General features: G+C 44.8%; 1 protein-coding gene across 8 annotated transcripts in view; it reads right to left on the reverse strand.

Annotated features, from left to right (window-relative positions):
• Positions 1-25,959, reverse strand: part of LOC137607517 (uncharacterized) — a 92,212-nt gene that overhangs the window by 42,249 nt on the left and 24,004 nt on the right. For all 8 annotated transcript variants that reach the window (XR_011037993.1, XR_011037991.1, XR_011037990.1 and 5 more), the window contains exon 3: positions 7,248-7,382. Coding sequence is in view for 1 of the 8 variants with exons in the window: in XM_068333347.1 (XP_068189448.1) it covers positions 7,248-7,382 (135 nt within the window). In the remaining 7 variants the exon portion in view is untranslated. The remainder of the gene's footprint in view (positions 1-7,247; positions 7,383-25,959) is intronic.

A 25,959-nucleotide genomic window follows, 5' to 3' on the forward strand; every position in this document is an offset into this window, starting at 1 on the left:
TATATATATATATAAACACTGCTCACAAAAATGACAGGGCAATGTCTTAGGAACAAAAGGATGCAAAGTCTTTTAATGGAAATAAAAGTTTTCAGCCTACAGAGGGCTTATTTATGTAGACACCATAAAATCAGAGTGAAATGAAAATGTTGCAGGCTAGTCCTTTTAACAAAAAAACTTAATTTCTGCAACTCAAAATGCTTTCAGTATCTTCTGTGACCCCCACAAGCTTGCATGCATGCTTGACAACGTCACGGCATGCTCCTAATGAGGCGACGGATAGCGTCTTGTGGAATTTCTTCCCAGATCTATGTGAGGGCATCCCTGAGCTGTTGTACAGTCTGAGTAGCAACCTGGTGGCGCATAATGGACTTACACATAATGTTCCACAGATGTTCTATTGTGTTTAAGTCAGGGGATCGTTAAGGTCAATCAGTTGTTTCAATTCCTTCATCCTCCAGGTACTGCCTGCATACTCTTGCCACATGAGGATGGGCATTGTCATGCATTAGGAGGAAACCAGGACCTACTGCACCAGCGTAGGGTCTGACAATGGGTTCAAGGATTTAATGTTGATACCTTATGGCAGTCAGAGCACCATTTCCTAGGCAGTAGAGGTCTATGCGTCCCTCCAAGGATATGCCTCCCCAGACCATCACTGACCCACCACCAAACCTGTCATGTTGAACGACGTTGCAGGCAGCATAACGTTCCCCTTGTCTTCTATCACATCTATCACAGGTCAGGGTGAACCTGCTCTCGTCTGTGAAAAGTACTGGTGTTCTTGAGCAAATGCCAGTTGAGCTCCACGGTGCTGGGCAGTGAGCACAGGGCCCAGTACAGGACATCGGGCCCTCAGGCCACCTTCATGAAGTCTGTTCCTAATTGTTTGGGTAGAGATATTCACACCAGTGGCCCTCTGGAGGTCATTCTGTAGGGCACGCGCAGTGCTCAGCCTGTTCCACCTTGCACAAAGGAGCAGGTATCGGTCCTGCTGATGGGTTGAGGACCTTCTATGGCCCTGTCCAGCTCTCCGAGAATAATCACCAGTCTCCTGAAATCTCCTCCATGCTCTGGAGATTGTGCTGGGAGACACATTAAACCTTCTTGCTGCAGCACGTGTGGATGTGCCATCCTGGGGAAGTTGGACAACCTGTGCAACTTCTGTAGGATTAAGGAATCGCCTCATACTGCCAGTAGAGATAATTACTCAAGCCAAAACCAGCACGAGTAGAAAACCAGCCAAAAAGATCAAGAGAGAGAAACTTGAGATGACCTCCACATGTAAAACCAGTCCTGTTTTGAGGGTTTTCAAATTTTTGCCACTGTAGTGCACCTGTTGTTAATTCCATGAACACCAATACAGCTGAAAGTGATTAACAATGCCCTCAGCTGCTTAACCAACCTGAAAATTATCAGACAGGTTTAATTGATTTCATGCCAGGCCCAATTAAAAAAGTGTTACTTTAATTTTTGTGAAACACACACACACACATACACACACACACACACACACACACACACACACACATACACACAAACGTTTGGACACACCTTCTCATTCAACACATTTTCTTTCTTTTCATGACTGTTTACATCGTAGATTCTCAATGAAGGCATCAAAACTATGAATGAACTCCTACTCCATTTCTCTTCCTATCTACACCATGATAGAACAGCTTGAATCCTGCTCCTAAACTTCTAGCATGAGGAGTTGTGTACTCAACAAAAAATGGTGAAATAAATGAAAATATGTTTTATGTTTATGTTCTTCTAAGTAGCCAGTAGGGTTGCACCACATACTTGTTTCAGATGAGTATCGGATAATGCATTTTTGACGAGTATGAGCACAATACGAGTAAAACTTGTCAATACTCGTGCTTGTGCTAAAGGAAAATCCTCATAACCAGCGGTCCCTGACCTTTTTTGCGCCACAGACTGGTTTAATCTGAGACAATATTTTCACAGACCGGCCTTCATTTGCTCGATAATCGTTAGTAACGCCAGGACAGCTATAGTCTAATAATAAATCATCCGCATTGATTTTATGTAAAATAAAGACATCAACAGACAATAAACAACCTTTTTTCATAAATTGATATTCAACATCTCTGAAAACAAAAAAATTGTAAGAAGCAATTGTATTAAAAACTTGATTCAAGTGACTGCACTAATGAGGTTTATTTTGAAATATAGCGACTTACAATCAGTGCAGTCAACGTAAGAGAAATACTGATCATTTCCAATAAAAGGTTGAACAAGTCAATTCTTCTTTTCCTTACGGCTTTTTCCTTCAGGGGCTGCCACAGCAAATCATTTGCTTCCATTTAACCCTGTTTTCTGCATCCTCCTCTCTCACACCAACTACCTTCTTGACCTCTTTCATTTCACTACATCCATAAACCTCCTCTTTGGTCTTCCTCCAGGTCTCCTGCCTGGCAGTTCAAAACTCAGCATTCTTCTACCAATATATTCACTATCTCTCCTCTGGACATGTCCAAATCAATTCAGTCTGGCCTCTCTGACTTTATCTCCAAAACCTCTAACATGTGCTGTCCCTCTGATGTACTCATTCCTGATGTACTCATTCCTGACCTTGTCACTCCCAGAGAGAACCTGAGCATCTTCATCTCTTTTACCTCCAGCTCTGTCTCCTGTCTTTTCCTAGGTGACACTGTCTTTAAACCAAACAATATCTCTGGTCTCACCACAGTTGTTTACACCTTTCCTTTCATTTTAGCTGAAACTCTTCTATCACACATCACACCTGACACTTTTCTCCACCCGTTGAATCCTGCCTGTGCACGCTTCTTCTCCTCAGTTCTACATTCTCCATTGCTCTGGACTGTTGACCTTAAGTACTTAAAATCCTCCACCTTCTTGATTTCTTATCCCTGTAACCTCACTCTTCCACTTGGGTCCCTCTCATTCACACACATGTAAGACATGTACATGTCTTACTGCGGCTAATCTTCATTCCTCTCCTTTCCAGGACAAACCTCCACCTCTTTAGCTTCTCCTCCACCTGTTCTCTGCACTTACTGCAGATCACAATGTCATCTGCAAACATCATAGTCCATGGAGATTCCTGTCTAACCTCGTCTGTCTGCCTCTCCATCAACATTGTGAGCAAGAAGGAGCTCAGAGCTGATCCCTGATGCAGTCCCACCTCCACCTAGAACTCCTCTGTCACACCTACAGCACACCTCACCACTGTCTTACAGTCTTCATACATGTCCTGCACTGCTCTAACATAATTCTCTGCCACTCCAGACTTCCTCATACAATACCACAGTTCATCCACAGGCATCCTGTCATAAGCTTTCTCCAGATCAACAAAAACACAATACAGCTCTGTCTGGCCTTCTCTGTACTTCTCTATCAACATTCATTCATTCATTCATTCATTTTCCAACCCGCTTAATCCGCTAACGCAGGTCGCGGGGTAGCCAGTGCCTATCCTGGCTGTCTCAGGGCGTGAGGCGGGGGACACTCCGGGCACGACGCCTGTGTACCGCGGAGCCACATAGAAACAAACAAACAACCATTCACACACACACACACACACTCCTACGGTCAATTTGGGACCGGCCAATCAACCTGAAGCGCATGCTTTTGGAGGTGGGAGGAAGCCGGAGAACCCGGAGAGAACCCACACAGACACGGGGAGAGCATGCGAACTCCACACAGAGCGGGACTCGAACCCGGGTCCGTGCGTGTTGTGAGGCAGCAGCGCTAACCACTGCGCCACCGTGCCGCCCTTCTCTATCAACATCCTCAAAGCAAATATTTTATCTGTAGCACTCTTTTTTGGCATGAAACCATACTGCTGCTCACAAATGCTCACTTCTTCCCTTAGTCTACATTCAAGTACTCTTTCCCATAACTTCATTGTAGGGCTCAGCAGCTTTTATTCCTCTGTAGTTGCCGCAACTCTGCACATCTCCCTTGTTTTTAAAAATGGGCACCAGCACACTTCTCCTTCATTCCTCAGGCATCTTCTCACTATCTCAGATCCTGCTGAACAACTGTGGTAGAAAGTTTTTAATACAATAAAATCATACAATAAAATAATATAGTAAAATAATATAATTTAATTGAACCAAAGATCTGGATTGTTGTGTCTGTCAAATTATTCAGCGCTCGTGAAGTTAGCACCAGGATGTCTCGAGGTCATAAAGACGCTTAATGAAAATAATTACTGTTAGACCATCTTTGGAAATGCTTGCATGACTGTCGGTATCCTTGGAAGAAGTTAGACACTGACAGAAGCAGCAAGCCAGATCATTTCATATACTATACCTGAAATTAGAATGTATGTTTCTGCACAGGGTCATCCAAAGAATGTCTGCAGCAGATATGTCCTCACAGGGTTCGCGTGACTGTTTATATTATGTCATCAAATAGTTTTGTGAAACTGTCAACTTTATATTTTGGGTAACGTCTGCAGGTCATGATGTACCAACTGAAAGCCCGTAAAGAACTGGTTGAAAACAGATGGGCCAAGGTTAATACCTCCCCCTAGTCACACCTTTAGAGTATAAATGATGTCTGATTCTTTTCACATTTGTACCTGGAACTCCGCTGCAGCTCTCGTCTGTGAAGTTTTTCCTGTACCCAAAATATTCTGTAACAACACCTCAATGAACCATTCATCATCTCCAGAGCTCTCATCATGCTTAGATAAGTATTTGTTGAACTTGTCTGTTTGTTGAACTTGTCTGTCTGTTTGTTAATATCATCGATGATATTGTTGGACTTATACTCAACCTATTGATGATATTACTGTACTGCTACTCAACCTATGGATGATATTATTGTACTGCTAATCAACCTATGCATGATTTGAATATGCAAATGAATTACTTGTGTTTTACGCACTGTCTCCTGTCCCTAAGAAAAACAAAACCCCCACCACACAACCCAGTCAGAAAATCTACTGCCACCTATCCTAGACACTTCCATATTTCTACAGATATATCATCACGACCGACTGCCTTTCCACTCTTCATCCTATTCAATGCCCTCCTCACTTCATCCTGACTGATCTTTGCTACTTCCTGGTCCATTACAGCTACCTCATCTAGTCTTTGTTCTTTCTCATTTTCCTCGTTCATTAACTCTTCAAAGTACTCTTTCTATCTTCCCATCACACTACTGGCACCTGTTAATATACTTCCAGACCTATTCTTAATCACCCTAACCTGCTGCACGTCCTTCCCATCTGTCTCTCTGTCTTGCGAAACCCTGTACAGATCAGTCTCCCCCTCCTTACTGTCTAACCTAGCATACAAGTCATCATAAGTCCCTTGTTTGGCCTTTGCCACCTGTACTGTTCTCTTCATGCGTTCTACTTTCCAAGCGTTAACATGAATTAAACAGCCAGCCAAACTACTTTTCAAGAGACAGGAAGTGAGTGACCTTGCTCATTTAATAAATTTCCACACAGCAGTTTACTGGCGGTCACACATTGAATTGGAGTGAAACTAAAATAAAATACAAAAAATATATGTAAAACATTCTTATAAACAGTTTAAATAATTTGCAATTAACTTAATGTACACAGAACAGGTAAGTAGATAGCTGTAAGGTTGTCTCATACACATACAAATAAAGTTTCTAAATACAAATTAACTCCACAAAATGTCTGCAAATATAAATACTTAAACATAAAGAAAAACATCTACACTTACAGCCACTGCTTTCTGGAGGATGGCATGGAGGATTGCACTTGATTGTGACGTTGCATCATGCACGATTGTCGTCACGCTCTTTGACTCCGCTCGCATCGCTACTCTAATTTATCGTTGTCTGCAGCTTACATCCTACCTGTGGAGCATACCCACTAACAACATTGAACATCACACCTTCGATTTCTAGTTTCAGACTCATCACTCTATCTGACACTCTTTTTACGTCCAGGACATTCCTAACAAACTCTTCCTTCAAGATAACTCCTACTCCATTTCTCTTCCTATCTACACCACGATAGAACAGCTTGAAACCTGCTCCTAAACTTCTAGCCTTGCAACCTTTCCACCTGGTCTCCTGGACAGATGGTATGTCTACCTTCCTCCTCTGCATCATTTCAACCAACTTTTCCTGTCATAGTTCCAACATTCAACGTCTCTACTCTCAGTCCTATACTCTTGGCGTTCCTCTTCCCTCTCTTCCTACAAACACACTTTCCTCCTCTCTTTCTTCGAGTGACAGTAGTCCAATTTCCACCAGCACCCAGCAGGTGAACAGCACCAATGGCAGTCGTTGTTATCCCGGGCGCCGACCGATCCGGTATGGAAGTCATTTGGTTTGTCATATTGATTTGGCAAAAGTTTTACGTCGGATGCCCTTCCTGACACAACCCTCTGTATTTATCCGGGCTTGGGACTGGCACAATATAACACTGGCTTGTGCCCTCTCGCGGCTACATTGGTCTATATTGTGTATATGTATATATAAACACACACACACACACACACACACACACACACACACACACACACAAACACTTCAATATATATATAAATACACTAGCAGGCACCTGTGGAAATTCTACCATGAAACAATAATATCAGACTTCCTATCAAACATATGAAAACAAATGTATTGGTACTATAAACCAAGCGCACCCATCAGAGTTATCCCATCAACAGGCAGCGGATCACGGTCTCACCCAGAATGGGCGTCTGTGTTTTTCGCGAGGAACATGAATGAATGAATGAACAAATAAATAAATAAAGAAACTTTATAACTCATAAAGAAAGAAACAGATGAGCAAATATCCAGCTGTTAAGCATGTTTATCAAAGCGTCTTTAACGTGGAGCTGTTAAACGTCAGAAAATAGCCAGTTTTAACTCCGTCCATTCTGTGTTTACGTGTAGACATGGGACACACACAACATCACATTGTTTTTCGTCGGAAGGAGACAGCCCCCGGATAGAAAAAGTTTCGGTTATAGTATCCACACGACAACACAAAAAACTTCACTTTGGCCAGCATTTTCGTCCCAGATATCATGTGAACGAAAGGTGTAACCGTCGTTGCCCGATGCTTCATGCCATATTGTTCACGTGATTCCTTCTGGCAGATGTGCTGGGATTGGTTGACAGGTAGTAGGTGGAGATTAAACGTGACACCGTGAGGTGTATATGTAAATGCATATTTACATATATACATACACATACTACATAGATGGAGAGGCATACTACATAGATAGGATATATGTATACATTAATTTTAAAGTTACCTTGTAGACGTCATAGGAGTCAATGCGCATGTCAAAGCACATGTAGAGATCATTGAGCATCTCAACGACTTGCAGAGGAGTACAGGATGCAGCAATAGAAGTGAAGCCCACAACGTCTGAGAAAAAAATGGTGACCTGAGAAAAGAACAAAAAATTTAAAAAACAGATACATAGAAAAAGAACGAACCAAATGCTTTCCTTCTCGCCAGACATATAGGGACAGGGAAATGTCTACCCTTGTGTAGTCAGTGATAAACCAGCAGTTAATGCAACTCAACATCACAAAGTGGCATAAAAGAACAATGGATTTTATGATAACCAAAAAAAAGGCACCTTTATCCAAAATTGTTAGATAACGCCATACCAAGATATAATTACGAAGCAAAAAACGCCATAGAGAAAAGGGACAGTCATGAAGCCAAAGAGAGAGGTGTTATGGTGATTCAGACGATATATATCAAGTATATAAATTAGTAATTTGAACTGAAGTGAGAAAGTGTCGAACTAAGAGCAAGCAGGTAAAAAAAAATAGATGACTGGAGTGGAGGCAGTGACCGTTGTGACAGAAGCAGTTTTCAGCTCTGTCTGGTCAAATGCACCACATTGTGCAACAAGGCAAAGCAAGAAACAAGTTCACCAAGTAACCTTAAATAGACCGAAATGGAGGCAAGCTGAAGAAAACCTAAGGAGAGCAACGTGAGCTACAGCGAAGTCACGCACAGAAAGATCAGTCAATGTCTGCATGTGTGTGTGGGAGTTGGGCAGCAACAGTTCTGCTCTGGATGCAGTGATGTGTCTCTGTAGGGAGGGACGGGCGCTGTGTGTGACTGGCCAATCACAGAGCATGAAGACATTCTGTTATGAGGAGTTTTCTTCAGCAAAAGCATGAGTATTGACGAGTTTTACTTCTATCATGTTCGTACTCGTCAAAAATGCTTTATCCGTACTGGATACTCGTCTGAAATGAAAACCCGGCTCAACCCTAATTAAATACACAGACACACATATACAAAATAAAGACTTTGGAGTGGTCTAATCAAAGTCATGAACTGAACCCCACTGAGATGCATGGGTATCTCAATGGGGTTCAGTTCAAGACTTTTAGAGGGGGCGGCAGTATCACAGTGGTACAGCGGGTGGCAGAGCTTGTCGTCCTATGATTCAAGATCGGTGGTTCGATTCCCGCTCCCGCCCAAAAAAAAATACCCAGAGGTGTCAGCTCACCTCCGGAGCACTGCCGAGGGGCCCTTGAGCAAGGTGCCGTCCCATTTACAAATTGCTCATTTGAGGCGAATCAAGAAGGAGCTGCCTGCCACTGCACCCCTGTGCATGCCTACAGGCCCCCTTGTGTATGTGTGTGTGTGCTACAGTGGCCTATACTCACTAATATATTATATATGAATGCAAGCGTTTGAATCATTAGCTAGAGTGTGTGTTCTTAATTTCCCTAAGGAGATTAAACCAGTATATAAATTTTTTTTTAAAAAGTAATTAAAAACAGAGCTGTGACAAAACCTTATACAGTAAATGCGGTTCATGCTTGAAAATGTCTCCAAGGTGGCTGAATTACAAGAACTGTGCTAAGATGGGTGGGCTAAAATTCCTCCACAGCATTGCATAAGACTTACTGCAAGTTAGCATGTGGGCTTCCAATGTATTTTTAACCTCTCTGAATGTTTCCTATCCTGCCTTCTGGTAGTTCTACCCCTTCAGTTCTGATTATTATGCCTCTCCCTGACACCATCTGGTCACATTTGTCCAATCTGAATGGCATCCCTATGTCATTACTGTAGATCCTGGTGGTATGAATTAGTGAGTAAATTTGTGGCTCATTCCTGGCATACAGCTTGATGTCAAACGTACTGTAGAGCAGGTGGCTGATTGTTACCCTACTTTGGAGTAGGTATCCATATACTCTTTGAGATGATCTGACCAATGGGTTCAGGCCCATACAGAAATGGTGATAGTGAGCTTATTCAAAGTCACTTGATGTTGACTTTGCCAACTGTTACATCCCACGAAGGGGATGTAACATCATTAATAAGACACTGAAAACTGCAGGTTCGTTTGATTATCCAAATGGCATTACTAGATATTCCCAGTGTCCAGTAGATGTGTTGAATGCAGTTTTCCATTCATCCCCCTCTCTTACATGTACTAGATCGTTAGCATTACACAGGTCCAGTTTCGTAAAGATGGTGGCTCCCTGGAAGAGCGCGAAGGCGGTGGACATGAGAGGGAGGGGCTACCAGTTTTTAATGGTGATGTTGTTAAGTCTGCAGTAGTCAATGCAAGGCCTGAGAGATATGTCCTTCTTGCCCACAAAGAAGAAACCGGACCCAGCAAGTAATGACGAGGGTCTGATGATCCTGGCTGCCAGCGACTCCTCCAGGTACTTCTCCATGGCTTGGTGCTTTGGACAGGAGAGAGAAAACAGGCTACCCCTAGGGGGCACTGCCCCGGGTCTCAAATCAATTGCACAGTCATAGAGGCCTGTGAGGGGGTAAACAGGTTGCACAAGATTTACTAAAAACAGTTCTCAGGTCCTGATACATCTTGGGGACCTGATCCAGACAAGGAATCTCAACCTCCCGAGGAGCAACAACATGATAACTCGCTTGAACAAGACATCAAATAAGATGGGCTACAGCCCTTGATCTCGTGCTTACCCCAGTCAAAAATTTTTTTTTTAAATTTTATATACTGTTTTGATCCCCGAAGGGAAATTAAGAATGCACACTCTAGCTAATGACTCAAACGCATGCATATATATATTAGTGTGTACAGGCCCCTGTAGCACACACACACATACACAAGGGGGCCTGTAGGCATGCAAGGGAGGTAGAGTGGCAGGCAGCTCCATCTTGGTGTGCCTTAAATGAGCAATTTGTAAAGGGGACAGCATCTTGCTCAAGGGTGCCTCGGCAGTGCTCCAAAGGTGAGCTGACACCTCCCACTGTCAGCTCACCTCCGGGTATTTTTTTTGGGGGGGGGGGGGGCGGGAGCGGGAATCGAACCGCCGATCTTGAAATCATAGGACGACCCGCTCTACCACCTGCTTTACCACTGAGCCACTGCCGCCCCAAGACATCAAATAAGATGGGTTATATTTGTTTAACCACGGAAGGCCCAGCACAACGGGAGAGTGTGGTGAATCAATGAGGTTGGATTTGATCTCGGCCTGATGATTTCCTGAAGTATTTAGCTTCGGGAGAGTGGTTGACTGGGTGACGCGGTCGATCCTCTGGACATTTAGGGAGTTCACAAGCAGTGGGCACTCTATCCCCTCTAGGGGAGCTCTTCATCTGTTGGCTGCCCCCTTGTCCATGAAGTTGACCTTCAAGCTGGAATCCACCAGGGCAGAGGTTTTCTTGGCTCCACCATTCCACTCCAGGGTGACAGGCAGTCAGGTTCTGTTTTTTGGGGAGGTCTCAACAGGAATTGCTCGTGGGCACTGCCTTTTACTGGGAACTCGACGAAGTGTCCACGCTTAGTAAAGGCAGGTCCACTCCTTTACCCTCCTCTCTCTTTTCCTTAGTGAGGCAACCCCTGTCCAGCTGCCTTGGTTCCCTGTCTGAAGGTGGGTGTGTCAAGTCTCCTCGGTACAGGGGTACGTCCTGACGATGGCCAGGGAGCAGTATGAGACTGAAAAATACCGAGCTTAATTAAGCATTCTCTCTCCTCTATCCGTGAATCCACGTGAACAGCCAGTTTGATCAGCTTCTCCAGATTGTCTGGTAGGTCATGGGTCAGCAGTTCGTCTTTTATCCTCTCTGACAGACCGTCAAGGATAACGTCATACATGGATCTCTTCTCCCAACCACTGTTGTAGGCCAGTGTCTGAAATTCAATCGCGAAGCCAGAAACAGTTTGGTTATCTTCCCTTTCTGCCTCATGGCCATGCCGAGACTGGTCGAAGATTCTCTTCATTTCTTCCTACGTTTCTTCCTGCTGACTTTTGGGTGCATCGTAACCTAGCCTCCCACACTGCAGTCGCCCATTGCTTGGCCTGGCCGGTCAGCTGCGTACTGATGTAAGCTAAGTGGGATTGTTCTGTGGGAAAAGTTCTGGGCTGGAGACTGAAGATTATCTTACACTGGGTCAGAAATGACCAACAAGTAACGGGCTTACTGTCATACTTCTCAGGCTAAGGAAGGCGGGATTCCTGTGGAGATGTAGTGGTGACAGGAGTGGCAAACTGGCAAGCTCTCATTATGGATCTCAGGTCGGTCATCTTATGGGTATTGGTTTGAAGGTGTTGCATTACCTATAGAAGCTGCTGTTGTTGCTGCTTCAAAATGACTCACTGACGCTCCACCGTAGCCAGAAGTCGTGAGTCTCTTAGTGGTTCCATGTTGGTCGCAGTCTACTTTTACGGTCTGCAAAGGAACCAGTCGCGAGAGTGATAGTGTCAAAAATCAAAAGCCTTTAATCAGTCCGTTTCAAACCAGAATAACACAGAGATTGCAGCACCGGAGGGATAACCAAAGCTCGTCGTACTAGAACAGGCAAGGTTCAAAAACCAGAGGATCAGAATCAGGACAGTACACAGGAGGCAGGCAAAGCCGTAATCCAAAAGACAGGCCAAACGTCATACACAGGGCAGAAAGGGGCAAAAATCGTGGTCAGAACATTCAAGGGTCAGAATCCAGAAAAATACAAAACAGTGCTAGGCAATCTTATGGTCGTACGGAAATGGTCAAGGAAGGCATACACAGCTCTCTGCACAAACAAATACTGATCAACACTGCGACATGGATGAACTGAAGTGAACACCCTTCAGTACACAGACCAGGGTTCTAAATTAGTTTCAGGTGGAACTAATGATGAACTAATTAACTAGAAGTGAACAATGGGGAAGAACTAAACACGGATTGGCTAAAGACCAAACAAAACAATCAGTAGAAACAAAGCCAGGTGCAATGAATCTTGAATGTGGCAGTAACAGAAAACCAGAAAAGTACATGAACTGAAAACCGAAACAAAAGTACATGAACTGAAAACCGAAACAAAAGACATAGTCAGGAACATAAGAATAAGGCAAAACAGAACAGGGCAGACCCAGATCATCACATGGATATTACCTTTTGACATGTCAGACTCGAATGTTGTTTATACATGTTTATATTTTGTGCATTGTATTGGCTTGTTGTTGTTTCTGTGGAGACTGTGTATATTTGAATGAGGAGCGAATGAATAATGGATGCACCTTTGAGTGTCTAGAAAAGCGCTATATAAATCAAATTTATAATAATAATTATAATCATTATTTCTGTCTTTTTTATTTTTTGTAGATGCACCAAAAGAATATTTATATCTTCAATTTTGTTGTATTCAATGCATAGCATTTGATACAATATTAATAAAGCCTATTCTATCCTATCATAATTATCCACCTTAATTTTTTTTAAAAATTTACTGTACTGATCCCCGTAGGGAAAATATTATTCCACTTTAGAAACACATTATTAGTTAATCACATATGTTTTTACAGGCCCGTAACCCCCCCCCCCCCAAACACACACACACACACACACACACACACACACACACACACACACACACACACACACACACAAGAAGCCTGTAAGTATGTAGTTGAGGGGAAGGCAGAGTGGCGGGCAGCAACTTCGTCATGCGTCCTAATGAGCAGCTTATAAAGGGGACATCACCTTCTCAAGGGCGCCTTGGCAGTGCTCAGGAGGTGAGCTGACACTTCCCACTGCCGGCTCAGTCAGAATTTTTTTCTTGTCCAACAGGGGTCTTGAACCGCCGACCCTCCGGTACCCAAGACTTAATGGACTGAGCTAATGCCGCCCCAATGCAGAAAATCCTGTTTGCAACAAAGTCAATGGTTCAGAATACGAAAACATTAAAAACTTTTCATTAATTCAAATATGTTGAAACTCTCCCAGGGAGACAATTCCTAAAGTGCTTCACTAACATTAACCGTCTTAACTGCTCTACTTCTTCAATCTCCTGGACATACACCAGTGACCAAAAAGAGCCAAGCCTTTTTCTACCAAGTAAATTCAATGAAAGTCTGACACCCTTGCTTCTTCAAACCTCTTACAGTAAGCCTATGCTCCAAACACAGTTGGTTTTACTTTTTCTAATTCAAGGCAACTGAGTAAACCTTCACTTCACCACTCAAAATACATTGCAATACCGATGTCCACATGTTTTTTGGCCACTTCAACACAGATGCCACCCACTCAAACAAGACAAAGTTGTCAACATCAGCAGGCCATATCTACAAATTGCTAATCATACAGAAATAAGGACCTACTGCCACAAAGCATGATAGCACAAAACACATTTGAAAATCTTAGTTGTCAACTACTGTAGTTAGGACAGGCTTCAAAATGATGTTACGATCCATTGACCCAGCTCATACAACAGAGATCGTACATAATCAAAAGAGACCACAATTTGTAAAAGACAAAAAATAACACAAAAAAAACAGACTAGAAACACTTTCCTTTATTTAGTGAACACATGGGATCAGCTTAAAACATGAAGAGCCTAAGAACATCTAGCTAAGGTATCCCTGAACTAACTAAATACAGTGGGCCAGCCAAAATGAAAAACAGCAAGCAAGCCACCGCTGTCCAGCTCCAATAGGGCTGGCAGAACAGGGTTCTTCCCTCTTTCTACAGGAAGCTATTTAAAACTAAAAACTAAGTAAAAAGCTAACTAAAAAACCTAAACAACAGAAAACCTGCTAAAACTGGACTATTGGACCAACAGCAATACAAACAACTGTTAATTTCAGGGGGCAGCACCTGTTTGTTTCAGGCGGCAGTGGCTCAGCGGTAGAGCAGGTGTCTCGTAGACGGATCGCCCCAGCCATCGGCGGATCGAATCCCGCTCCCGCGGGATGTCACCAGGAGTGTGAGCTGACAGTAGGAGGTGTCAGCTCACCTCCCAGCCACTGCCGAGGCGCCCTTGAGCAAGGCGCTGTCCCCCCTACAAGCTGCTCAAAATTGGGGCGCGTTCCGAAGCTGCTGACCGTCACTCTGCCTCCCTGATGTGTGTAGTTTAATGTGATTGTACTAACTGCATGCTTACAGGCCCCTTGTGTGCTGTGTCCAGGGGGCCTGTATACTTGTCAACTAACCGAGTGACTTTGTAATTTCCCCTTGCGGGGTTCAATAAAGTAAACTTCAACTGACTTGAATGCAGGAGGTTGTGCCAAGAGGTTGTGGGTTCGAATCCCGTTTGGGAAAAACACTATCCAGTCACTATCCAGTCCCCCCACAATCCGAGATTGGGTACCAAGCCCCAAGAGACATAGACAGCCTCAATACAAGAGCTGCTGACCTGAGAAGGAAGATCGTGACCCAAATGGAAACCTGGAGCCTCCGACGAACACCGAAGCTAAGTTGTCAAGTACCTTCAGAAGATCTGCGAAAGATCTGTGAATGCTGCAATAAGAGCCATCCCCACAGGGAACATAACTGAGACCAACAAGCTGATTCACAGTACAGTAACAGTAATCCTCGAGATGCTGGGATATAAGATCAACACAGGGCATAACAAACAATACCCTCCATGGAAGAGACGGTTAGAGGCCAGGATAAAGGCGACACGGAGAGAAGTTAGCCAGCTAGCCGAGCTGCAGAAGGGGAATGTGGTGAATAAAGGGGTACCCAGGAAATACTGCAAGCTGTCCATACCTGAATCACTCGAAACTGCCAAACAGAGACTAACGGCTCTGGCTACCTGACTGAAGAGATACACCAAGGAAATAGAGGCCAGGAGAATAAACAACACCTTCTCCACTCAACCAGCAAAGGTGTACTCTCAGTGAAAGGGAAAAGCAGCCGGTCAGACCCACCAAGAGCTGAGGTGGAGAAATACTGGAAGGGCATATGGGAAAGAGAAGCATCACAAAACACCGATGCCTAGTGGCTAGTGGACCTGAGAACTTACCACAGCTGCCTCCCAGAACAAGAACCAGTAAGCATCTCAATGGCAGACATCCAAGAAAGAGTTTCAAAGATGAAGAATTGGTCAGCACCGGGCCCCGATATGATCCATACATACTGGCTAAAGAAGCTGACAGCACTCCATGAGCATCTAGCAGCACAGATGAACCAGCTGCGAAGGGATGGGATGCACCCAGAATGGTTGAAAGACCCATAGAAAGGATCTACCCCATCCAACTACTGGCCAAAAAGCTGTCTCTGTACAACATGGAAGCTCCTGTCAGGCATCATGGCGGCTAAGATGAGTAGGCCCATGGATCAATATATGAGTGGGGCACAGTAAGAAGTTGGTAGTAACACCAGGGGAGCCAAGCACCAGCTACTGGTGGACAGAGCAGTACACGGAGACTGTAAGAATAGGCAGACCAACTTGTGCACCGCCTGGATAGACTACCAGAAAGCCTACGATTCAATGCTACACATGTGAATACTGGAATGTCTGGAACTGTATAAGATCAACAGGACACTAAGAGCCTTCATAAAGAACTCAATGGGATGTGGAACACAACCCTGGAGACTAACTCCAAGCCAATTGCCCAAGTTAACATCAAGTGCAGCATATACCAAGGGGATGCACTATCACCACAGCTGTTCTGCATGGGCCTGAATCCCCTCAGTCACATCATCACAAAGAGTGGCTACGGATACCGATTCCGAAGCGGGACAACAATCAGCCATCTCCTCTACATGGATGACATCAAGCTGTATGCCAGGAATGAGCGAGAAATTGACTCCCTGATCCACACCACCAGGTTCTACAGCGACAACATAGGGATGTCATTCGGATTAGACAAATGTGGCCGGATGGTATCAAGAACAGGCAAGATGATCAGAACTGAAGGGGTTGACCTACCGAAGGGGAGATAGAAGACATCAAGGACAGCTACAAATACCTTGGAATCCCACAGGCTAATGGCAATCATGAGGAGGCCGCAAGGAAGTCATCCACAGCCAAATACCTCCAGAGAGTAAGGCAACTCCTGAGAAGTCAGCTGAATGGCAAGAACAAGGTCTGAGCCATCAACATGTATGCACTGCCAGTCATCAGATACCCCGCTGGGATCATAAGCTGGCCAAAGGAGGAGATAGAAGCCACAGATATTAAGACTAGAAAGCTCCTCACCATGAATGGAGGGTTTCACCCCAAGTCCAGCACCCTGACGCTGTACACTAAGCAGAAAGAGGGAGGCCGAGGACTAGTGAGCATCAGGGCCACTGTCCAGGATGAAACATCGAAAATCCAAGAGTACATCAGGAACATGGCCCCAACAGATGAACTGCTCAGTGAATGCCTTAGACAGCAGAAACCTGAGGAGGAAGAAGAGGAGGAGGAGGAGACAACATGGAGGGACAAGCCCCTATACGGCATGTACCAGATAGAGAAAGTGGCTGATATAAAGACCTACCAATGGCTGAATAAAGCTGGACTGACAGACAGCACAGAGGCACTGATCATAGCAGCACAAGAACAGGCTCTAAGTACAAGAGCAATAGATGCCAATACCTACCACAGTAGATCTGACCCTAGGTGCAGGCTATGTAAAGAAGCCCCAGAGACAGTCTAGCATGTGGTAGCAGGGTGTAAGATGCTCTCCAGCTCAGCATACATGGAGAGGCACAACCAAGTAGCTGTGATAGTGTACAGGAACATCTGTACCCAGTGTGGACTAGAAGTACCCAAATCGCAATGGGACATACCACCAAAGGTGGCTGAGAACAACAAGGCTAAGATTCTGTGGGACTTCAGCTTCCAGACTGACAAACAGCTCCTGGCTAACCAACCATAGTGATGATGGACAAGGAGCAAAAGAGAGCAGTGGTGATAGATGTGGTGATTCCAGTTGACGCCAACATCAGGAAGAAGGAACACGAAAAGATTTAGAAGTATCAAAGGTTGAAAGAACAGCTGGAACATACGTATGTGGAAGGTCAAGACTAACATGGTCCCCATGGTAGTAGGAGCACTTGGGGCAGTGACCTTCAAACTGGAAGAGTGGCCCCTGCAGATTCCTGGAACAACATCCGGAGCCTCAGTCCAGAAGAGTCTTCGGAACACCTAAGATTCTGTGCAGAACCCAGACTCCCAGGCCTCTGGTAGAGGACCCAAGCTTGAGGATTACACACAGAAACCACCTTGCAAGGGTGAGAGGGACATTTTTTACACATTAGGATATAATATGACATAGGCCAACACTGGGTCAGTGTTCTATTTTTAGGTTAAAGTGTTTTTATCCAAACAGAATTCAGCTAGCTTGTGTTGCCAGGTTCAATGAAATCCGACCAGGCCTTCCAGAATCTTGAATACAGGACTGTGAGAAAATGGGCACATATAGTTAATAGACAGACCCAATAGCCAATCAGATCACAAGTTGGCCTTTTAGGATCTGTTAGCTAGCCCACGTTGTCCTGACATGTATGTGTCCTGTGATTGGATACTCACTCTGAGAAGGTGGCGCTATTCAGATCACAAGAGTCGGGTTACCATTAGAGTCTACAGTTTTAGGAGAAGTCTGCACATGTTTTGAATCTGAAAAAATGACTTATTTTTTGCTGTCACAATGGCTGAAAGAGGACAAATTGAAGATTTGGTTGCCCATATACTCGCAACACCATTTTCACGTCGCACAGTTCTTCTGAGAAAAAAGAGACGGGACAGATGTGCTCTCAGCACTGGCTTCCATGCCAATAGAAAAGCATTTGTTGCTGGAATTACAACACAACGATAAACTGTACAACCAAGTCATCAAAGTGTTCTTGAGGAAAGAGAAGAGAATGGATTTTGTAATTAAATAAGCCTTTTGAACAGCTGTTTTGGTGAGTACAAGCATTTAATTTATTTAATTTTTCATATTTAAAAGAGACTTGTTTCACTGTAATGCCATCACTGCTGGAAAATACCCCATTTTACATATGACTGAGGTGATGCAACATCTAGTTGTGGGTTAGTATATTTCTGTATTTTGTTTCTCTAGCTGTGGTGGCATAAATGATGGTCATATCGGTGGGTTTTGTTCTGTGACTTAGTTGTGTGACGTCTATAAAAGGTGTGGCCGCATGGTTATTCAGTGCGAGTGACAATGAAAGGAATAGGGCTGAGCTAGCATTAAGCTACTAGTAAACTCCACTTCATTCATGTGTGCGTGTGTCCGCTAAAGGCATATTCTCATCGTCATAGCAAACACAGCTGCGTGTATCCACACCGCTCATAAACAAACAGCCTTAGTCTTTATTTACAGCCTAATAGATAATCAGTGTCACCAGTCAAGGGTTACAGTACAGGTGTGAGTCCACACCTGTACTGTAACCCACACACACACACACACACACACACACACACACACACACACACTGACGTTTACATTGTGGCTTCATGCGCTTGTGTAGAAAGCGCATGAACTTTCCCTGGTCCAGATGTGTCATAAGAAGTGGAGCCCAGATCAGTAATCTGAATGAGATAGAAGTGACTGACTCTGTATCCATTACAGGATGCAATATCTGCATTTTCCTCACGGTACTCAAGTCTTACCTCTCCCATGTTTTATGCGTTAGTTTCGCTCCCAGCAAGGTCTCATTGTCTGTGACGATTGTCGGAAAACATAGCGCATGTCCTATCTGTAAACATCTGGTGCATCTCCACTGATTTTTATCCTATTTGCACACATTGTGTGTTTTCTTTGCAATGTTTACCAGTTGTCTCAGTAGGATCAGTCCATGTGTTTACACAATGATCTACGGAGTCACGTTAGACTAATTGAGAAGGCACTTCCATGCTCAGTGCAGAAAAATCAACAGTTATTAACAGGACAGACAAACACAAGAACAATAAAAGTGAAATACGTAGTAACGAAGTTACTGAAAGTTAAAAAAGTTCCAGACCGATTGGTAGTGCCTTGCACGGTCATGTGGCGCATGCAAACAAAACACATGTGAACCCGAGGGGGGAGGGTGTTGATAGAGGGCGGTCAGAAGGGGCAGGGGGGTGAAGATAGGGAGCTCAGAGTACCGCCCCGTTAACTCAGAGCGTTTCAGGCGGAAGTGATTTTATCAATATTCAATCAAAGATATTGAGGATCACTTATGGCGATGCACGATGCACGATGCACTTATGATTGATGCACGATGGCGCCGCGGATGGACGCCTCGGCACGGAGCTCTCTCTTGTTCTACTTTATTTTGTGTTTTTTGTCGACCTTCGCGTCTTTTTCTGAGTGCTATCCCATCACCTACTCCTCTGAGGAACTGCTGGCCATCAGACAGTTCTTACCCGGTAATTTTATTCCGCAGTTTGCGTCAGATCCGAGCAGTTTTGCGGAGATCTTGATCGGCGGAGCTGCGGCCCTTTATGGGCTGCGGCCACGCAGACGTCGGGGTAAGAGAGCTGGTGCGCTGGTGAGACTCCGCCAGCAGGGATTCAGGACCCCGCTGCCATCAATACATCTGGCTAACCTCCGCTCACTACCCAATAAACTGGACGAGCTGCACCTCCTCTGCGGGAAAAATATGGACTTTGCACGTTCCGCTGCCCTGTGTTTCACTGAAACTTGGCTCAGTGAATCGATCCCCGACGGCGCTCTGCATCTGCCGGACTTCCAACTTCACAGAGCGGACCGCGTCAAGGAGCGGTCGGGGAAAACCAAGGGCGGTGGAATATGTTTCTACATCAACGAGGGTTGGTGTAAGGATGTCACAGTGCTCAGCAGGTTCTGTGGACCGGACATTGAGACATTCTGCATCAACTGCAAGCCCTTTTATTCTCCGCGGGAGTTCTCCTCTTTCGTGTTCGTCGGTGTTTACATTCCACCGCAAGCTAATGTGGATGTCGCACTCCATACATTAGCGGAAAAAATCACGGACATTGAAAGGAAACACCCGGACTCATTTTTAATCATCCTGGGGGACTTCAACAGAGCGAAACTGAACAACGAGCTCCCTAAATACAGGCAGCATGTGACCTGTCCGACGAGGGACAACAACACGCTGGATCACTGCTACACGGTAACTAGGGACGCTTATCGCTCGGTCCCCCGCGCAGCTTTGGGAAACTCCGATCACTGCCTCGTCCACCTCATCCCAGCCTACAGGCAGAGGCTGAGATATCTCGGCCTGTGGTGAAAACGGTGAAGAAGTGGACCAACGAGGCAAAGCAGGAACTGCAGGAATGCTTTGACTGCACCGACTGGAGTGTTTTTGAAGCTGCTACGGACAACCTGGATGATTACACGGACACTGTGACAGCCTACATTAGCTTCTGTGAGGACCTGTGTGTGCCAACCAAGACCTTCCGCACATACAGCAACAACAAGCCATGGTTCACAGCCAAGCTGAGACAACTGCGCTTGGCTAAGGAGGAGGCCTACAGATCTGGGGATAGGGCTCTGTACCGGCAGACCAGGAACACACTGACTAAGGAGATCAGAGTAGCTAAGAGGAGTTACTCTGATAAGCTGAGAGGAAACCTTTCAGCCACCAACCCTTCGTCGGTGTGGAGAGGTCTGCAGGACATCACCGGCTACAGACGCCCGTCCCCCCCTGCTGAGGCCAACAAGAACCTGGCTGACGACCTCAACAGATTCTATTGTAGGTTTGAAAAGGCCTTCACACCCACCACCCCCATTCCACTATCTACAGCCCATATCACACCGCCATTCACACCTCCACTCCCCTCAACAAACACTGTCTGCACCCCACCCCCTTCAAACCCCCTGCCTGCCCCACCTCCAACCCCCCTCCCCTCCACAATCCCATCCCCTTCACACCCCCAGCCCACACCACCCCCAACCCCCCTCAGTGTGACCGTCCAGGAGGTGAGTCAGCAGTTCCACAGACAAAAGATCAGGAAGGCGCCAGGCCCTGACGGTGTCTCCCCCTCCTGCCTCAAGGTCTGTGCGGACCAGCTGGCTCCAGTCTTCACACAGATCTTCAACAGATCCCTCCAACTGTGTGAGGTACCCTCCTGCTTCAAGCGCTCCACCATCATCCCGGTCCCCAAGAAACCCTCCACCACAGGACTAAATGACTTCCGGCCTGTCGCTCTGACATCTGTGGTCATGAAGTCCCTTGAACGCCTCGTGTTGAGCCACCTGAGGGACATCACAGGACCCCTGCTGGACCCCCTGCAGTTTGCCTATCTGGCAAACAGGTCAGTGGATGATGCAGTCAGCATGGGACTGCATTTCATCCTGGATCATCTCGACCACCCAGGGACATATGCACGGATCCTGTTCGTTGACTTCAGCTCGGCGTTCAACACCATCATCCCTGAGCTGCTATCCTCCAAACTTCACCAGCTCACAGTCCCCTCTGTCATGTGTCAGTGGATCACCAGCTTCCTGACAGACAGGACACAGCAGGTGAGGCTGGGGGCGATCACCTCAGACACTCGGACAGTCAGCACCGGTGCCCCCCAGGGTTGCGTCCTCTCTCCGCTGCTCTTCTCCATCTACACCAACGACTGCACATCCACGCACCCAGCCGTCAAACTCCTGAAGTTTGCAGATGACACAACTGTCATTGGACTCATCCAGGACGGGGATGAGTCCGCATACCGACAGGAGGTGAGACAGCTGGTGGACTGGTGTAGTCGCAACAGCCTGGAGCTGAACACGCTCAAGACTGTGGAGATGACAGTGGACTTTAGGAAGTCACCCTCCCCTCTGCTCCCCCTCACCATTGCAAACAGCCCTGTGGACTCTGTGGAGAGCTTCAAGTTCCTGGGGACTACTGTTTCCAGGGACCTGAAGTGGTCTCTCCACATCAGCTGCATCCTCAAGAAGGCCCAGCAGAGGATGTACTTTCTCAGGCAGCTAAGGAAGCACGGTCTGCCACAGGAGCTGTTGGTCCTGTTCTACACGGCAGTCATTGAATCGGTTCTGTGTTCCTCCATCACAGTCTGGTTCGGTGCTGCCACCCAAAGGGACAGGACACGACTACAAAGGACAATCAGGTCTGCTGAGAAGATCACTGGGACCTCCCTGCCCTCCCTCCAAAAGCTGTACTCCTCAAGAATTAGGAGTCGGGCAGGGAAGATCATCTCAGACCCAACACACCCTGGACACCGTCTATTCAAAAGGCTACCCTCTGGGAGGCGCTACAGAGCCCTCCTCTCAAAAACAACCAGACTCAAAAACAGTTTCTTCCCCGAAGCCATAAGACACTTGAACAATAAATTTTAACTATTTGTCTCCAAACCCCTGCAACATGCACTCAGCACCTGTACATCGTGTCCCCCCCCCCACCTACTGCTTTTTGCTTCCTACATTTTGTATTTAGTATAGTTATTTATAATATTTAAGTATTTAGAATAGTTAACTTATGAATGAACAGTTTGAGACACCACCTGCCGGAAACAAATTCCTCGTCTGCTTTTTACAAACGATGGCCAATAAAGCTGATTCTGATTCTGATTCTGATTCTGATTAGGGACAAGACATTACAAATACAGTGTAGTTGGACAACCGGCAGCTGAATGACATGTATAAACAAAAGCATAATATGGGACCTTTAAGAAAGAGAAAAATGGAGAAGAGAAATGGAGAGGCCAGTGTCATTCAAGTCTGTATGGAAGGAAGTTCGTCCACACCACTACAAACCACTCTTAGCAATTCAGGGGCAGAAGTCAACCATACCCACCTTGAATATACTATGAATGCAACAGCGTACTCTGATCGGTATGAAGAATTTCCCACTTTGTGTGTTGAGCACTTCAGTGAAAGACACCTTTCAGTGAATACACTTCTCTGTTCATTCCTTCTGCCGTACAGTTGGTGGTTGAGGTTCTCCATGACATGTAGCAGTTTGTTCAGAGAATCTTGTTCTCTGAGCATTTTTCGACTTTTTGTCCAGTCTTGTCTTCTCCAGAGAAGCAACTATGTTCCAACACCAAAATAACATTGTGACGCTGTCACATTGTGACAGGACCTCAAAGCTGTTTGTCAAACCAGCAACTAATTAGCGTTTTGCAAAATTGCTTGAGGATTATTTGAAGATACTAATGTTGCTGTGATGTATTTGAGTTATGATGTTGAACCAGAAATACAGTATATACATTAGCTCTTCTAGAATGGTACAAATCAGAATTCTATCACATCCTGCCTGTCAAGAATTGATTCGTTTTCACAAGTGAATGTACCCACTATGCAATAATCGACTCACAGAAAATATACAATTGTTTAAAAAGTGTGAAACAAAATCATAAGTAACTGACTGACTGAAGTAATTCTCCATACTGCTGCTCACAAATGCTCACTTCTGACCTTACTCTAGCTTCAACTACTCTTTCCCATAACGTCATCGAATGGCTCATCTGCTTTATTCCTCTGTAGTTGCCAAAACTCGGCACATCCCCCTTGTTCTTAAAAATGGGCACCAGCACACTTCTTCTCCATTCCTCAGGCAAGCACCTCCTGACCACCCAGAGCCTGTCTTAACTCCTTCCTAAAAGTCATGCAACACTCTTCCTTTTTCCTCTTCCACCATTTCCTCTTCCACCTATGTCTTTCGTCCACTGCTCTGCCTTTGTCCTCTTCATTTTCCTCACCACCACAGTCATCCTACACACCACCATCCTATGATGTTTGGCTACACTCATGCCTACTTCTACTTTGCAGTCACTGATCTCCTTCAGATGTCACCGTCTATACAAGATGTAATCGACCTGTGTGCTCCTACCACCACTCCTATAGGTCACCCTATGTTCATGCCTCTTCTGGAAGAAAGTATTCACTATAGCCATTTCCATCTTTTTTGCAAAGTCAACCACCATCTGTCCTTCTGCATTACTCTCATGGATAACAAACCTGCCCATTACCTCCTCATCAGCTGTTTCCTGCACCAACATGTCCACTGAAGTCTGCTCCAATGACAACTCTCTCACTTCAAGGTATGCTCTGCATCACTTTATCAAAGTCCAACCAGAATTTCTCATTCTCCTCCAGCTCACATCCTACCTGTGGAGCATACCCACTAACAACTTTGAACGTCACACCTTTGATTTATAGCTTCAGACTCATCACTCTATCTGACACTCTTTTTACCTCCAGGACATTCCTCACAAACTCCTCCCTCAAGATTAGTCCTACTCCATTTATCTTCCTATCTACACCATGATAGAACAGCTTGAACCCTCCTCCTAAAATTCTAGCCTTACTACGTTTCCACCTGGTGTCCTGGACACACAGTATGTCTACCTTCCTCCTCTGCATTATGTCAAACAACCTATCTACCTTTTCTCATCATAGTTCCAACATTCAACGTCCCTACTCTCAGTCTTATAGTCTTGGAGTTCCTTTTCTCTCTCTTCCTATGAACACTCGTTCCTCCTCTTCTTCTTCGACCAACAATAGTCCAATTTCCATTGGCACCCAGTAGGTGAACAGGACCAATGGTGGTCGTTGTTAACCCGGGCCTCAAACAATCCGCTTTGTAAGTCATATATTTGATTTGCTTGTTTGATTTGACAAAAGTTTTACATCGGATGCCCTTCCTGACACAACCCTCTGTATTTATCTGGGTTTGGGACTGGCACAATAAGACACTGGCTTGTGCCCTCTTGTGGGTTGTACTTGTCCAACAATTTTATTTTTTTTTCTGAATAAGAAAGGAGTTGCTGCCTTCATAAATGAAAACTTGCTCAGATTCTGCACATATGTAAAAAGAAAACACTTCATTTGGTAAAAAGCCTCAATTCTTCTTGAAATAAGCAACACATGATTAAAATTAAAGTACAAACACAATTGCTGGAGAAAGTACAAGTCTTTTTTGCTATCCCGATCCAGGCCTGACAACTCCACAAAATGTTGTGGAATATCAGGTTATTAGCCGTTACTTAATTAAGGAAGACAACGAAAAATATTTTGCATTAAAATTTAACGAGTTATGGCTGGGATCATTTGCTGCCATCCACCCATTAACAGTGAGATTGAATCTGCTAGATTTTGTGTAATCCTGCTACTGGACTAAACAACTAACAAAGAAAGAGGCCTTTGTGAAAACTCTTTGGTGGGAAATGCGTCTGATGCTTGAATGTAAAAAAGTCAGCAACACTGTGGAAAACAACCTTCCCCACACACTCCTCACTATAAACTTTGTACATGTAACCAACCTAATTCGAGGTTTACACTATTCTCTTGTGCCTTACTACTATGAGAAGACCACTGGTGCAGGATCTGCAAACATAATGAATTATTTTTTGTGTTTGCTCTCTTTGTTGCCATTGTCAACATAATTGTCTATAATTGCACTGCTCCATATTCATCAGGAGATAAAAGTATGTTATATGGCTGAAATGTGTTTCTTCTTTATTGGAGAGGTTTCAAGCAGGTGTACAATAAGGAGGAGAGGTTGGGTTGTAACTGATTTACAAAAATTTGGACCACTGATGTGTTCTGAGAGACAATGGGAGACACAGTGAATTTTCTCTTAAACTAAGTATAATACCACTAGTCCCTCTGCATTTTTGCTGTTGTTATTACCTGTATAAAAACACAATTGTTGAGGACACTAAGAGCCCATAGTATTAATCTGTAAATGTGTGTGTGAATGATGTGCTTAATTTGGTTATATGTGTGTAAAAAATCATAAAATTGCTTTCCATTAATAATTCATGATTTCCAAGTCAATTATTATCACAAACAATTCCAAAACTACTCTAGATGATTTAAGTTGCTCTTTACATTCCATGTATAACACTTGACAACTTCATTACTATATGGTATATCTGTGAA

Source organism: Antennarius striatus, chromosome 2 (genome assembly GCF_040054535.1).
Source record: "Antennarius striatus isolate MH-2024 chromosome 2, ASM4005453v1, whole genome shotgun sequence".
In the NCBI taxonomy this organism is placed as follows: domain Eukaryota; kingdom Metazoa; phylum Chordata; class Actinopteri; order Lophiiformes; family Antennariidae; genus Antennarius; species Antennarius striatus.